This window comes from Ursus arctos, unplaced genomic scaffold (assembly GCF_023065955.2).
Source record: "Ursus arctos isolate Adak ecotype North America unplaced genomic scaffold, UrsArc2.0 scaffold_25, whole genome shotgun sequence".
Taxonomy (NCBI): domain Eukaryota; kingdom Metazoa; phylum Chordata; class Mammalia; order Carnivora; family Ursidae; genus Ursus; species Ursus arctos.
In genome coordinates, this window is record NW_026622930.1 from 34,424,881 (window position 1) to 34,441,078 (window position 16,198).

The 16,198-nt window shown below is 49.7% G+C and overlaps 1 protein-coding gene across 1 annotated transcript in view; it reads right to left on the reverse strand.

Moving 5' to 3' along the window:
• Positions 1-1,921: 1,921 nt before the first annotated feature.
• The window catches only part of FNTB (farnesyltransferase, CAAX box, beta), a 61,566-nt gene continuing 47,289 nt past the window's right edge, over positions 1,922-16,198 (reverse strand). The window contains exons 9-12 of the mRNA XM_026486833.4: positions 14,659-14,791; positions 8,893-9,004; positions 7,975-8,089; positions 1,922-3,368 (exon numbers count right to left, since the gene is read on the reverse strand). Coding sequence (XP_026342618.1) covers positions 3,237-3,368; positions 7,975-8,089; positions 8,893-9,004; positions 14,659-14,791 — 492 coding nt within the window. The 3' untranslated portion in view covers positions 1,922-3,236. The remainder of the gene's footprint in view (positions 3,369-7,974; positions 8,090-8,892; positions 9,005-14,658; positions 14,792-16,198) is intronic.

Consider the following 16,198-nt stretch of genomic DNA (forward strand, 5'->3'; position numbering starts at 1 on the left):
TAGGCAAACTACAGCCCACGGGGACAAATCTAGCCTACCACCTGTTTTCATAAAGTTTTACTGGAACACAGCCACACTTCGTCTATGGCTGTTTTGTACTACAATGGAAGACTGAAGTTGAGTAGTTGTTTGCAAAGCTTAAAATATTTAGTATTTGGCCCTTTACAGAGAAAATGTGCTGCCCCCTGGTGTAGATGGTAGACTGATAAAATATTAGCAAACACTTCCCCCTCAACTGAATGAATACCTGTGTCCCCACATGGAAACAACGAGTAGCCCTCCATGACAGACCTCTGTATCATTAACCTCAGTCCGATTATCAGCATTAGAAAGGCAGACTTCCATCGAACTGAACCTAGCCCAGAAAATGAGAGATATCTGCCATCTTTGTTAATATTTGGTCTCTGTAGCGTCCTGTCCACAGAGGGCCTAGGAAAGAAAGCCTGCAGATAAAAAGAACATTCATTTTCCTGTCCCAGACCATGACCCTGCCCTCAAGAGTTGGGATGCTGAAGCTACTGGAGCATTCCTGTAGGTAGCCCAGCGGCCTCCTTCAGTAAGGAGGTGGGCTCAGTGTCAACCTGGTCGGAAGGTGCGGCAAGTCCCTCGGTTTTCATAACGGAATGTCAGCACTGTTACCTGTCCCTCGGACATCTGAAGCCAGTGGATTCCACTTCCACCAACCACCCAGGGCACTCGGAGCTCCACTCGTCATTCTAGCAAGCTCCTGCCACAAGCCCAGCATAGAGGGTTAACATTAATGAAATAGCCAAGGTCACATGAGCAGCCACTTGCCAGGGGTTCCCAGCCTCCATCTCTGCTAAGTTCAGTCACCAGGAAGCAACGTATCAAGACTAGTTCTCAGACTAGTTCTCAAGGCAAGGCCGTCGTGGGGCTGTTATTTAATATTATGACATATGCTTCTGTGTGAGGTCTTCACGAGAAGTGGCTTCGTCAAGGACAGTACTGCATTGCCCCCGACGCAGGGGCCAGAGTCTGACCAGTGGTTTCTAACTCGGGGAAAGAAGGCTGTTTAGGAATATTGTTGGCTGGTACGGTTCTCCCAGGGGAGTCAGCTTATCCAGGAGGCTCCCCTCTGCTCACAGAGCATCTAGCAGGCTGCCCAACTTACCTGGGGCTCGGGGTGGGTCTGAAATGGATCCAAGGGGGAAGCTGGGGCCCATCTGGATATAGAGACCTGTGGTAGTTCTGTATCTCTTTATTGACGGGGGAATTTTGGGGTAACCCACCTTGAATGCTACCTACGGGCTTCTACTTAAGGGTCCACATGATAAATCTGAGAATTTATCTCCAGCACTCACTTGAATGCTGTAAAAGTCAGAAAATCCTCCAGACCCAACTGGGAGCAGGAAGGGAGTCTCAGGATTATGCCCGATAAAGCCCTGAGATAAGAATGCCGGCAAATGACCCTCTCTTCTCTACCGAGGCACACTTCACCTACCCCTGGGGCCAGCTCACACCCTCCCGCCTGGGCGTGATAAAGCCAGCTCAGACCCAAGCAATCCCTTGTCTCTTAACCACACCCAGTACTGCAACCCGTCCCCTAATCCGGTGTGAGGCTCCTGGCGTGCGAGGGTTTGACCTTTTGTTACAGTGACAGATGGAGGAGACAGACGCACAGACTGTGAGACGTGGTGTACAGAGTGCTGGGGAGTAAACCGAATTGCTCTGGGGAGCTGGGGAAAACACAGCTTCTCCCACTGTGAGGCCCACCGTGGCCTCGCCTGGAGGCAGTGTCTGAAGGTGGAGCCCCAGCCAGACCCCCGTTAACGGCTAACACACAGGCTCTGGAACCTTGCACGCCGGAGACTGGCGATGGGCCAACAATCTTCAGCAACTCCTAACACTGGACGTTCTGAGGGAGTTCTCTTGGTACCAATTACAAATGAGAGACATCATAGAAAATGTTATTCTTTTATTATTTCAAGGAGGTAATACATAGCCCGATCCGCCAAAGCAATGGGGAATTAGAGGCAGCGAAGGGCAGAGTTTTTGAGAAGAGCCTCAGGCTGCATCTCTGAGCTCCTGCGGGCCCGCCGTCTGTGGCGGCTTACGCGAAGGCCAGCTCAGCCACGCGGAGTCCGCCGTGCCCGTAGCACTGGCCAGACGGCCCAGCTCGACACCCCACTGCCCGAGAAAGGGCTCCCTGCGAGCAGCCTGCCTCAGCAGCAGCCAGCCTCTCTGGCACTTGATTTTATTTCTGTGAGCCTAGAGTGGGCAGGACGTGACTAAATCCTGAGTCAAATTACGGTGAAAGACTTAGTAGCGTTAATACTGGGGATGAGAGCAGACAACACTATCTTTGAGGGGGCCGGGCTGGGAGTCTGATGGGAGATGGAAACACGCAGAATGGCCACAGGCTGCCGGTGCTGCCTTGCGGACACGAGAGGGGTTTCTCAAGGTACATGATGGGGTGGATGGGGGGTGGGCACTGGGGCTGCTTCCTCGGGCGCAGAATTGAACCAGAGGTTCATTTTCCACTCATAATTGGCTTCCTGGGTCGAAGTCACCACACTGGCGGCTGAAGCAAGTCCCGCCCGCGCACCCAACGGGCCCTGGGGAGAGACGTGGCTTGGTTCTCAGGTGCAGAGGGGAGGAGCTCACAACCCAAGGAGAACTTTCTCCCCCACCCCCAGCTCCTTTCCCTTGCAAATGACCACGGTGGGAGGTGATAGCCTTGGGCATCTCGTGGTGAGGTCCCACCATGATTTTTTCTAGAGAATTCATTTCGATGGGACCAAAGCTCCCCCTCCCCCTTGGCACAGAGCAGACTTATTTCCACCCGTGGGAGGGCACCTTCCTGGCGACTTAACTGTGGCGTGCAAGGGCGGGGGCGGGGGTCGCAGCAGTGACTCATAGACACCATTCATTTCAATACGACTGTCCGGGCTGGAGAGCTGGTGGCGAGGGGCTGCTTCTGCCCCGCATGCACTGTTCCCCAACAACCGGGGCTGGGCCAGAGCCAGGTTCAGGGGCCGCGCGGGCTGACATATTTTTGGTTTGCCAGAAGTGGAAAGGATTTTTAAAAAACCACGCCACTATGTTCTCCAAACCCAGAGCCATCAGTTTTGTTTTGTTTGACAAGAAAGGACAAAGGACCACAGCTCCATAGTGGCCAAGGCTTGTGTAGCACAGAATGCAGTATGTATCGAAATGTATACACCTTGGTCTGACCGGGGAGGTGGGTGAGCACAGAGCTACGGGACCCTTGTCGTCTAGGCGGTGGCGGTCTCTGCGGGTGCCTCGTCCTCGTGCTCCTCAAAGCCTGGGACTGGCTTCTGCAGAAAGTGCATGGTGGCCTGGATCACCTTATCTGGTCCAATATTGTACACAGGGTGAGTGGGCTGCTGCAAAGAGAAGGACAGATGCCAGTTAATCGCCCTGCTGGTCCTCGGGAATGTGCACAGCCTTGAAGCCGTTAAAGTAAATGGACTTGTAAGAATTTATCAGAAGAAGGACTCATCACAGATACTCACGGAGATCTGTCCCCCAAGGCCCTGATGTCCAATGACAAGGTATTAGTAAAAACATTTTATAGTACGTGGAACACAAAGGAATATTATGTAGTCACTTAAAAACATGCTTTCAAAATAGTTAATGATATGGGCAAATCCTTATAACGTTTTAAGTGAGGAAAAAGGTATGCACAATGTTATCCCAAACTTACTTTTTGAAAATGTGTTTACAGATGTGATTTATAGGCAGAAATTGGACATACACCTAAATAGGAACAGTGGTATGATTGTTTTAAATTTTCTTAATTATACTTTTGCATATATTCCAATTATTAAAACAATCACCATGTATTTACATTTGTAATCAGGAAAAAGGACCACAACCCTATGATGCAGTAAAGGTGTCAGGCCATATTTAAATTCTTTTCTAGTATTCCACTACATCACAGAAACCAGAAAGAAACTTTAGGTCTAAGACAGAGCACAACTGGGGGCAAGTGCTCAGGACTCTTCCATCTGGGGAGAATGAAGAAGGGGACAGAATTGCAAGAGAGGTTGTTAAACTTTTTTTTTAACATTTTATTTATTTATTTTGGAGAGAGTGAGTGAGTGGGGGGAGAGAGAGGGAAGGAGAGGGAAAGAATCCCAAGCAGACTCCACTTTGGGGGCTCGATCTCATGACTCTGAAATCATGACCTGAGCCCAAACCAAGCGTTGGACGCTCAACTGACTGAGCCACCCAAGTGCCCCGAGGTTTTAAAACTTTTAAGAGAGTACTATGAGAGAGTTTATGCCAAAACATATAAAAGTACAGATAAACTGAATAACTCTATAGAGCAACATAAATTTTCAAAATTTACTCAAGAAGTTCTTTAGAATGTATATGAATAAATTAAATCAATAATACAATTGCTTATTCTGCTACCATCATTCCTGCCCCGGGATACCAGGCCTAGACGGCTTCTCAAGCAAGTGCTATCAAACCCACAAGAAATAGATAATCTCTAACCTATACAAATGTTCTCAAAGAATAAAAAAAAAAAAAAAAAAAGGCGGGAGTTGGAAGGGAGAGAAGATACCCATCTAATTTTATGAGGCTATGGTATTATCCTGAAATATAAACTGGAAAGAGCAATATAATAAAACAAAAATTTTAGATCAGTTTTTCTTATGAATATCAGGCAAAAAATCCTAAATAATACTAGCCAAGAAACACCAGCAAACTGAATCCAGCAATGTATTAAATAAACACACACACAGTGTCCTATGACCAAGAAGGGCTGATCCTGGGAATGTAAGGTTAACAACAAAATAATAGCGTACTCGATTAAAGGAGAAAAATCAGGTGCAGAAAAAGCACTCAATAAATTTAATATAGATTATGACTGAAACAAACAGAACAACAACCTAGCAAACCAGAAAGAGAGGGCTAGTAACATCCTTAACATGATCGGAAGTATTTATCAAAACCACCCAGGTGAGGTCTGCCTTGGACTCAGGTCATGATCCCAGGCTCCTGGGATGGAGTCCCACATCAGGCTGCTTGCTCAGTGGGAAGCCTGCTTCTCCCTCTCCCTCTGCCCCTCTCTCTGCTTGTGTTCTCTCTCTCTCTCAAATAAATAAATAAAATCTTAAAAAAAAAAAAAAACCCAGTAAGGATCCTACGTAATGGTGAAATTATAGACGCCTTCCCATTACAACCAGAAGCAAGACAGGCGCTTCCCCTGTCTCCAGTCAGCACTCTATGGGGGTCTTAGCCAATATCCCAAGGCAGGAGAAAGAAATAAAACTCTTAAGAATCAGAAAGAAAGGGGCGCCTGGCTGGCTTGGTTGCTTGAGTGTCCAACTCTTGGTTTCGGCTTCAGGTCGCGATCTCGGTCATGAGATTGAGCCCCATGGCAGAGTCTGCTTGAGGATATTCTCTCTTCCTCTCCTCCCGCCCCTCCTCCCACTTGCACTCTCTCTAAATAAATATCTTTAAAAAAAATCAAAAAGAAAAAGGCAAAACTGTCCTCGTTTTAAAATAACGTCACATTCTAAATAGAAAATCGAAGAGATTCTACAGACAAACTATTAAACTATGAAGCAAGTTCAGCAAGGTGGCTGGATACAAAATTAAAATATAAATGTCATTTCTGTACCTTAGTGACAACCAGTTACAAAATGTAATGGAAAAAATATTCTAATCACAACAGACACAAAAACTATAAATTTCCTAGGTATAAGTCTAACAAAAGATGTGCTAGTCTTTTATGAAGAAAATGATAAAAGACCATTGAAGGTGTGTAAAATAATCTGAAAAATCGTGTTCACAAATGGAAAAGCCTCAGAAGTCAGTTCTCTCCCATTAATCTTAAATCCAATGCAAATTCCCATAAAAATTCCATTCTAGTTTTTGTGGAACTTGATAAGCTGACCCTAAAATCCACAGGAAAAAGCAGAAAGCAGAGACTAGCAAGGCAATTCTGAATAAAAAGAACAAGGTGAATGGGACTTGCATTTAAGTCCTGCATTTAAGATTTGCTTAATATAGTGCAGACTGGCGAACAGACCAAAGGAACAGAACAGTCACCTCAGACGTAGAAACTCGAATACGTGACCTACATGGGACACATATCAGTAGGAAAGTTGCAAACTTCCATTAGCGGTGCTGCTGGTCAACTGGTCATCCACATGGAAAAAAAGAGAAAATTATATCCAACCCTCACCACAAACAAAAATCAATTCCAGGAGAATTAAAAATCCAGATGGGAAGAGCAAAACTTTAAACTGTTTGGAAGAAAATATATGTATGACCTCAGGGTAGGGAAAGATTTCTTAAGTACCCTTCCACACCCTCAAAAGCCAGAAAGGCAATAAAATTGTTCAATATAAAATTAAAAATCTCCTATTCAACAACAACAACTACTACAAAAAGTGAAAAGACAAGTCACGAGCTGGAAGAGATTCACTACACACACACCACCGACACAGGATCACTGACAAGAACACACCGAGAACGCCAGCAAGTGGATAAGAAAAGGGCAATCCAGTAAAATGACACAGCTGCAAGAAAGCAAGCTGGCAGCCGATTCATGCAAGACGTGGCGCAAATGGGCCACGGACATCCGAACAGATGCTCCAGCTTACTAGTGATCGGGGAAATGCAAAAGGAAAACCGAGGTACCATTTCCCATGAATCAAATGGCAGAAAGGCAAGGTCGGGCTACGGAGCGACGCCCCTGGGTACCGCGTGAGCGTCAAATACCACCACCACTGTCGAGGCCGGGTCAGCGCCGTCTAGTGAAGACGAAGGTGTGTGTTCTCCTCAACCCGGCAAGTCTCCCCCAGACGAACTAACACAAGAAGGTACACTCGAGTCCGTCCGCAACAGCACGGACCGAAACCATCTCAGTGTTAGCCAACAGGAGAAGGAAAAGAAACTGGGGTACGTTTGTGCACAGGAACACCATACGGTTAAAATGGATAAACCAGAGCCACACACGAACGCGGATAAACGCCAGAAGTACACGGCCAGCAAGAAAAGCACCGCACGCTCCGCACCTGCTATGAAAGGCACGAACGCACACCCTCTCTGTGTTGTTGACGGACACAGCGCGACGGCACAAAGACCCTGCAGCCATGACCAGTGTCAAACGTAGGAAAAGGGGAGGCTGGGACAGGGGAGGGAGGCAAATGGAGAAGGCTTGCGTGGAGGCGAATATGGAAAAATGTCAAGACTTGAAAAAGCTGAGTGGTGGTTCCTCGGATTTTCTCTGCTTGTCGGTGAGGCTGGGCATCTCTTCAGCCATCTCCTGGCCACGTGCGTTCCTTCTGTTGGAACTATTTCGGACAGCCTGCACGCGCCCCATTATTTGGCGGCTGTGGACAGTCCTAGTTGGATTCATGTCCCAGGCTCGCGTCTGGGTTCGGGGGTGTTTCCTGCGGCCGCGCTGCTCGAGCTAGGGCTGGGGGCGGCGCTGAACATCTTGCCCCCGGGGGGCTGAGAGCTTTGGGGGGCAGCAGACAAAAGCAAGTTAAACACACGCGCTACAAATTGTGCTGAGTGCTAGGGAGGGCGCAAAGAAGGTGCCATGGCGGCGCACTCTGGGGAGACCCGGTCTACCGAGGGAGTCTAGGAAGCGTCTCTGGAGAGACGCTATGCCAGCCGAGGGCTCTGGAAGGCAGCAGGCCGGGCGGTGAGTGCCGCGTGGCTGCCTCTGCGTACGCTTCCTCGGAGGAACTAACGCTAACAGGCCCGGGTCCCGAGGCAGAACCTCTGCCGCAGACTGGAGCCCCCCACCTGGAACCCTGAGTTTGCCTTGAGGTGGTTCCCTCTCAGTCACAAGCTCCTCCCAGAAGGCTGCGAATCCAGGAAGGGGCGCACGGCTCACAGGCCTGCGCACAGGAGACGCGTGGACAGTTCTGCAGAGCCAGAGTGGCCGCTCTGCTCTCCGGGTAAGCCCCGTCCTGGGGGCCCTGGGGAGAAGGGGTGTCAAGCCCCCCCACCCCGTCTTACCAGAGCATTTTCCGGCACCCCCAGGACCACGTCGTGCAACATGGCTCCACTGCCGAAGTGCTGGGCTATGGACAGGCCGCTGAGGCAGTAGCAGGTGTGGTAGAAGTCCCGAGACCTGCAAGGACAAGGTGGCTCTGAGCACGGGCTCCTCTGCTCCCACAAATCCCCACAGGTGCAGCCTCCAACAAGAGATCCGGGCCCAGGATGCTCCCCCACGTCCCACTGCCAGTGGGCGGCATTTCTCAGAGCCCCGTCTTTCCGCCCTGCCCCACAGCGGGCACTGTCATTGTGGAGTCGCCCCCCCCCAGGGTCCCTGCAGCCGTCTTCTGGAAAGGGCTCTCCAGGGTGGTGCTGGTGCTAAATTAATACACTTCTCCAAAAGACTACCAAAATCCCTAGAAATGGGCCAAATTCTTCCTGATCAACTCCTGGGGACCAGCCTTGAGCTGCGCCCTCCCCTGGATGTCGACAGGGGCAGGGTGGGTGCACGCCCAGCAGCCAGGGGGACAGGATTTATCTGATTTCCCCTTTCTTTGACAGTGGCGGCTAAAGACACTTAATCTACGTGGCAATAGTTGTGGTGATCATAATTTCTGTTTACGACACTCAAGGGTTTTGAAATCCTGTATCCTGTTCTATTTAGTTCAGTTTAGTTTAAAAAAAAAAAATGGAGGAGGAAAGCAAAGCTACCCACTGGCAATCTGTATACCTACCCGGAGAGGGGGGGCATGTAAGCTCGGGGAAAGGATGGGCACTGGGGGTGCCCCACAGGGGTGCTTCACCCTAATACTAAGCAGCTGGATGGAAAGGGACTCCCCCCACTCCCCCCGGCTTTTAAAGGTCAGCAGCTGCTGCCCTCTGGCTCTGGCACCCCTGAGTGGCACACACCGCCCCCCCCCCCCGAGAGAAGGCACTCACTTGCCAGGTTTGTCCAGAAGGCCCCCGGCGGGGCACTGGCAGCACATAAGGATGTACTCCTGCAGGGCCTGCTGATGGAACATCCAGTGGCTCATGCTGAGGGCAGGGTCGCCTGCAGGAAGGCAGAGGGTCAGGGCGGGCCCAGGCCTGGGAGACAGCCAGCGCAGGGTCAGTGACGTCTTTGTATTTAATTACCCGCTGGGGACCGTTAAGGTTTCCCTATTCTTCCTGGACGAATTTTGACAATTACATTCTCAGGACACTTAACACCGTCACCCAAGTCCCTCCTGACCTTTGACCCGAGTCAGAGCAGCAGGGCAGAGGGCGCCGGGCGTGAGGTGTACTCCCTGGCCGTGGGGCGCCCATCCGAGACCGCATCCCTGAAGGCGTGAGCAGCTGGCTAGCTCCGCCTTCCAGGTCCACCCTGTTACCGCTCCTGACTCAGTCCACAAGTCCCTACTCTTCCTTTTTTTTTTTTTTTTTTCCTAATTTTCTTTATTTGAGGGGCAGGGGTCAGGGAGAGGGAGAGAAATTCCCAAGCAGACTCTGCGCTGAGCATGGAGCCCAACACGGGGCCTGATCCCACAACCCTGAGATCACAACCTGAGCCAAAACCAAGAGTCGGACACTTCGCCAGCTGCGCCAGCCCGGCGCCCTATGCTGCTTCGGGCTCCTTAAGACACATCCTCTAGCACATCTCCGACTCTAACCGGCTAAGAGAACTCTCAACAGGGCTGATGTCCGCTCCTTCTCTTTTCTTTTTTTCTTTTTTTTTTTTTAAAGGTTTTATTTATTTATTCGACAGAGATAGAGAGAGCCAGCGAGAGAGGGAACACAAGCAGGGGGAGTGGGAGAGGAAGAAGCAGGCTCCCAGCGGAGGAGCCTGATGTGGGGCTCGATCCCATAATGCCGGGATCACGCCCTGAGCCGAAGGCAGATGCTTAACCACTGTGCTACCCAGGCGCCCCTCCTTCTCTTTTCTAAGCCTGAACTTAATCTATCTCCAAAGGGCGTTCTCCCACTTTTCTCTTGGCTCAAGAACTTTTCCTAAGAAGCAGTACTTAACTGCCAGGATTCGTGTGTCGTCTAATATGGTAGCAGGAGCAGAAACTGGCAATTCTGGTAATAATACTAAAGCAGGGACAAGCAACTGGGCTTCTCCACTCTGCGGCTGAATCCATATGGTCAGAGAATTCTGTGGGCCGTACAGTTATCAAGTGGGGATGACAGAAAGACTGCCAACGGATGGATGTTTGCAGAAGCACTTACATGGGAACTGGTTTTTACAAAATACACACATGCATTCAGTCTTCGGTCAACTTTATACTTTGAGACCTGGGCTACTACAAAGATAGCAAACAATCTGTAAATAGCAATTAAAAGCTAATTTTTCTTTTTCCTGTCTTTTTTTTTGTTTCTATGCATTTTTCTATAGAGTTATTATAATTTTGTATTTTGTGTTTTCCATTTAACACTATAAGCATACGTTTTTCTATGCTGTAATCATACTGTTGATTTTTCCCTTCTGAGTTCTTCTTTAAAGAAGTATATTTAATAGGACTTTGCGGAGGTGATGAAAATTCTAAAATTGATTACGGTCACGGTTGCACAACTCCATGACTACACTAAATACCACTGAATTGTGTATTTTAAATAAGTGAATTGTATGGTTATGTGAATTATATCTCAAGGAAGCTGTAGTTTTTTTAAAAAGCAAGTATATTAAACTGCATTAAACACCTGTACAAAATATACCTTTATTGTATATCCTACAAGAAATCAGACTATTATTTTAAGGTAAGGGCTAACCTGTCACTAAAATTGGAACCTGAAAAGAAACCGCTCTGTTTACTATTGGATAGATTACAGAGTGGGTCAATTTCGTGCTCTGTTACTGAAGTCTGCAAGCTCCAAGTTCACAGACCAGACAAGGAGCTTCCAGGGATCCTGGAATTCGCACAGCATCACACATAATCACAGACGAAGGCAGACGTGATTACAGGGCGCTGACGGCACTGGAATCAGCCTTCTAAATCCTTCGTACCTCTCCCTTAAATTAAGAATCCCCACCATCATGTCATTTTGCATCTCAAAGATTCCTTTTCAAAAGGGGTCCCCCACAGTAACTGACAGGTACCGCGACATGGAGCTCAGCCCAGCAGGTGGACAAAAACAGGCCTGCAGTGCGCCTCCGAGAACATACGAGCCCCCGGTAACCGCCGATCCAAACACACGCTCACAGTCCTACTGCTTTCCTATGGCTCCACAGAAACCAGAGAACTCTCTAATTTAGTCAGCATTTTATATTTTAAAAAATCTGAATGATTTGTTCTTCTAGTCAACCACGGTGTCCTACACCCACAGGGCAGCGAGCCGCGTGGAACCGCCGACAGCCGTGGGCCGGCTGAGGTCGGACTGGGTGTGTGCGCTGCTGGGGGTGCCGGGGTTGGCCCCTTGTTATCTCTTTAGCTAGCAATAGGATCACTGCCTTTCAAAAAGTGTATTAGGTCGCTTACTGAGATAAAAGTAGGAATGCACATGGTTAAAAAAGCAGAGTGTGGTCCAGAAGGAAAAAAAAAATTCAATACATATGTCTCCCTCCCTTCAACTCCCATCCTTCTCCCAAAGGTGCCCACTGTAAGGGCGGTAAAGCTCGCTTCCAGGAAAAGCTGTGGGGCTGTTAGCCGTGTGCACACAGACCACACTTACTACACTTCATGTTGGGTTCCAGAGAGTTTTCCATGGTAGCCCATTGCACGTAACCATGGAATGGAGAAATCATGATATAGTTAACTATGAACCTTTTTTCTTTTTATTTTTTAGATTTTATTTATTTGAGAGAGAGAGAGCACAAGCTGCACGGAGGGGCGGGGCGGGGGGAAGCACACCCCCCGAGCGGGGAGCCCGATGCGGGGCTCAATCCCAGGACCCAAGATCATGACCTGAGCTGAAGGCAGACGCTTAACTGCTTAACCCCTACTAACCTTTCCATAAGCGGTTGGGCTGTTTGCCATAACACTCCGCCTCAATATACATCCTTTGCTAATGTCGCTGCAGGTAAATTCTTGACCAGGCACTAGCCCAGTTTAAGTAGTTTAAACAAGTCTCCAAACTACCCTCCGAAAACTGATTCAGCTATTACACCCACACTGACAGTACAAAAGTGCCTGTTTTCCCACACTCTCCCCAACGCTGGGCACCATGTGTTCTCATCTGTGGCAACCTGACAGTAAGTGTCCCACTGACTTTATTTGCATGTCTTTCACTATCATCCTTTTGTTCCATTTCTGCCACCTGTGGCGGTTACAAGCAAGGTCTACACCGGCGTAGGTGGCAATCGGGCATCACAGAGCAAGTCACTTAGCCTTGCTGTTCTTTGTTTCCTCATCTGTAAAATGGGGGTGACAAGAGTACGTACTTCATGACATTGTTCTGAGGCTCAGATGAGAAAATACATGTGAAGGACTCCATCAAGTCCCAGGCCGAGGCTGAGTGCCTGGCAAGTCTCGGCCGCCAGAAGGAGGGGCAGTGGTGGCAGAAGAAACAACACCAGGAGCTCTTTCCCCGCCTGTTCTGAATCTCCCTGTTCAGAGCCTCTGCCTGCGTTTCAGGGGGGTTGCTCAGCTATTTCTTAGTGATTTGTAGGAGTCTCTCAAATTAAAGAAATTAGCCCTTTCTCATTTGTCGCAATTATTCCCACCTTCCTCCTTGTTTTGTTTATAGAATTTCTCTTTTTTTATAAGATAACTTGTTTTTCCTTATGCAAGAAATACAAATTAATTGTAGAAAATCAGAAGATACAAATAAGAAAGAAAACAAGTACCATCTGTCATTTCACAACCCAGATACCTTCTAGTAATTTTTTGGAGTCAACTCTTCACTAAAAATGGAATTATAGGGGCACCTGGGTGCCTCAGTTAGTTAAGTGTCCGACTCTTGATTTCAGCACAGGTCACCATCTCAGGGTCATGGGATTGAGCACAGAGTCAGGCTCCTCGTTGTGTGTGGAACCTGCTTAAGATTCTCTCTCTCTCTCTCTCTCTCTCTCTCTCTCCCCCCCTCTGCCCCTCTCCTCCCCCCCCCCCCCGACCGCTTGCACTCTCTCTCTCTTAAAAAACATGGTATTATATACACACTGCTCTGGAACCTTTGACCGTAGTATATTATGAATATCTTTCTACACGTCATCTCCTTTTGACTCCCAATGTCAGTGTTATCCCCATTGCTGGAGACACTTCCCTTCTTCCTTTCTCACTGGTGCTGAGAAGTGGGTGAGCTTCCAGCCCAACCTTCTTCCAGGCAGTGAAAAAAGCTGCAAGGCCCAAGATTCACAGGCAACCTTTCCCACAGGCAAAGCTTTGAATGCGATTAGGCCTCCAGAGCGTGTGCTACAATGAACAAAATGTCAGCGGGCCCCTGAAGACGCTGGCGGGTGGCGCCCCTGCACCAGCTCGCCTGGTGCCCCGGCAACTGCACCAGGACTGCATCGCATCCCCGCCAGGGCAGGTCCGGGAGGGGCTGACCACTTTACCAGGGGCGTCCCCTCGCCAGTTCCAGATCAAGAAATCGCTAAAACCCCAAGCTAGGTTTGCTTTGAAAACGTTGGACTCTCAGGGATTTCTTGACTTCTCTCTGAGAGTGGTCAAGCCAGAGACAGTGCAGGCTCCAGAGTCAGGGGAATGATGTACCTTAATGCCCTGAGACCAAAAGCCCAGGGGCCTCAAGCAAGGAATCTCAGGACAGACGGAGACTGGGAGAATGGGAAGACGGGGCAGAGGTTCTGTTTACTTTAAGGCTGCATCCAAAGTGGCCACAACTCAAATGAAATGAAGAAACTAAAGAAAAGGGGCTCAGGAAGAACAGCCAAAGAAGAAAGAAAAGCATGGGGGGGATGGCAAGGCAGGGGGGAAGAATCTCATCTTCCACATTTGAGCAATGAACTACCTAACTACTAAGCCCCAAGAAAGCCTTCCCTCCGGGCCTAGGGATCTCACTCCAAGAACAGATCAGGACCCAGCGGGGCAGCCATGACTTCCCCTCTTCCACTGTTTTCCTCAGGGACACCCTGCTCTCACATAAAATAAATAAAAAAGATGATTCGGGAGTCTGCAGGCAACCTGAGGTTTTAAGAGGTAATAAAGGAAGGCTCCCAGAAGTTTTGCTTGGTCTCTAAGTGCTTTGGTTTTGCATTTCCATTTGAGACTCCCCAGATATGAACACAGGTCTCTCCGCTCCAGGCGTGGGGGGGGGCGGGGAACAAACTTGCATTTAGGATTCTTCAACGAATTTATGCTATTTCTGATGGCGGCAACTACAAAGCCGGTCAGACATGGTGGATCTTTTCCCCACAGGTTCTGTTTCTCTGCCCCTTTCTGGAAGTGCCTGTTTGGTCACTGTTGTGGCCATGACGTGCGCAGCGTGGGTTTCCAGTTCCGATATGACTGATCTGGAACTCTGCACTGGAAACTGTGGTCTCACACGCAGCTGAGGTGGCAGTCACCCCGGGCCGGGACACGCACCCGGCCTGCTCCTAGCCACAGCCAGTTTGAAGCAGCAACCGTAACACGACTGAACCAGAATTAAATCCTGTCGGCGCACGCGTGCCTAAGGCAGGAGGTTCCACACCGGGCACTCGAAATCCAGGACAGACAGAGCTCACTTCCACCCCTCTAGAAAAGCACTCTGGCTTCCGGACTCGGTGAGCAGCCGGGGAAATCGCCGGGCCCCCGCCAACAGCCCCCCCCGCCAACGGCCCCCTGGGCTCACCTTGAGCGTGCAGCGCGCGGTGCAGCAGGGGCAGGAGCCCCGCCTGCCAGAAGGAGTAGCAGCCGTCCACCAGCTTGTTGCAGCGGCCCTGAAATCCACCTTCGAAGCGCATCTGCCGGCTGGTCACCCATTGCTGAGAATGACACAGACGAGGGAGAGGCAGTTGTAGGCGGAGGTCCCATCTCTTGGCCTCTTGGCACCGGCAGTCCCAGCGCGCTGGCCGTTACCTCCTCGCCCTCACTGCCGCAGACGCGGAGTGGAGCGCTTAAGCTGGACCCTTCAGGGCAACCAGTACTGATCTCGGCTCCGTGCCTAACAGACAACAGACCACCTCTTCCCGGGTTTCAGGTGGGTTCTGGTGCTGACCGGATGAAGAGGCCAAGTTGGCCTGTAAGGAGGCCTGCAAATGTCTTCCCATAAACAAGGCTTACCTAGGAAATGTAAGGCAAGACCAGCAGGGGCTTGTTTCGAACCACTTTCCCTGCTCAGGGAAGTTTATTAAAAGCACTCAACTGGAATTCTGCGCTACATCGCATCAGATGATCTCAAACTGTTCTTTTGACTTGGCACCTGAAGAAATCCATCCCAGGTTTCTTAGCAAGTCACTTGCAGGGCTGGAAGCAGAAGCCATTATCCCAACCACCAATGGCGGCTCTGTGCGGTCCAGCCCCTCTGCTTCTCCGGGGGAACCTGGCTGGCTAACAGAAGAAAATCTTTCACTCCGACCCTGTAAAATGGCTCCTGATGTCACTCAGCTGTCACCCATGATGTTGCCCTTCCCCACTTATCTCCAAGTCTCCTGAACACACGCTGCTACCAAGATCAAGACAGCCCTGGGCTTGGCCTCCGGGAATGAGCAGAACCAACTGGCTGAGCAGATAATGACATCTCCATTTCCCTCCCAGGCAGTTCCAGCCACCAGCCACCGACCTGCAGAACCAGGGTGCAGAGCAGGGCACCTCCTCGTCCCCAGCCCCCTACTAGACTGAGTTCCAGAAAGGAGCCACCAAGGACCTTTTCTGGAATGGGGGGTCCAGCCCGCCTTTTAGTTAGCAGTTGTGGAGTTTAGATTATATCCCTGTTCAAGGCAACACTCACCGACAAGTCAAGTCCCAAGTTCTCAGAAGAAAGACATAAAAACTAGACTGCAGGGGCAGGCGCAAGTGTGTCCCCAGTGAGTCTTCAATGAGCCAGTGCTCTAGGGATGATGCCATTTAATGATAGTAGACAAAGCATCGCTCAAGGAAAGAGAAAACAGGCGCTACAGTGGGGAGTCCGTTCTTCATTTTTGTTTTTGTTCTTTGGGTTTTGTTTTTTAAAGATTTTATTTATTTGACAGAGAGAGAGACAGCGAGAGAGGGAACACAAGCAGGGGGAGCGGCAGGCAGAGGGAGAGGGAGGAGCAGGCTTCCCACTGAGCAGGGAGCCCCACGTGGGGCTCAGTTCCAGGACCCTGAGATCACGCCCGGAGCCAAAGGCAGATGCTTAATGACTGAGCCACCCAGGCGCCCCTCATTCTTCATTTTTACTCACCCTACAG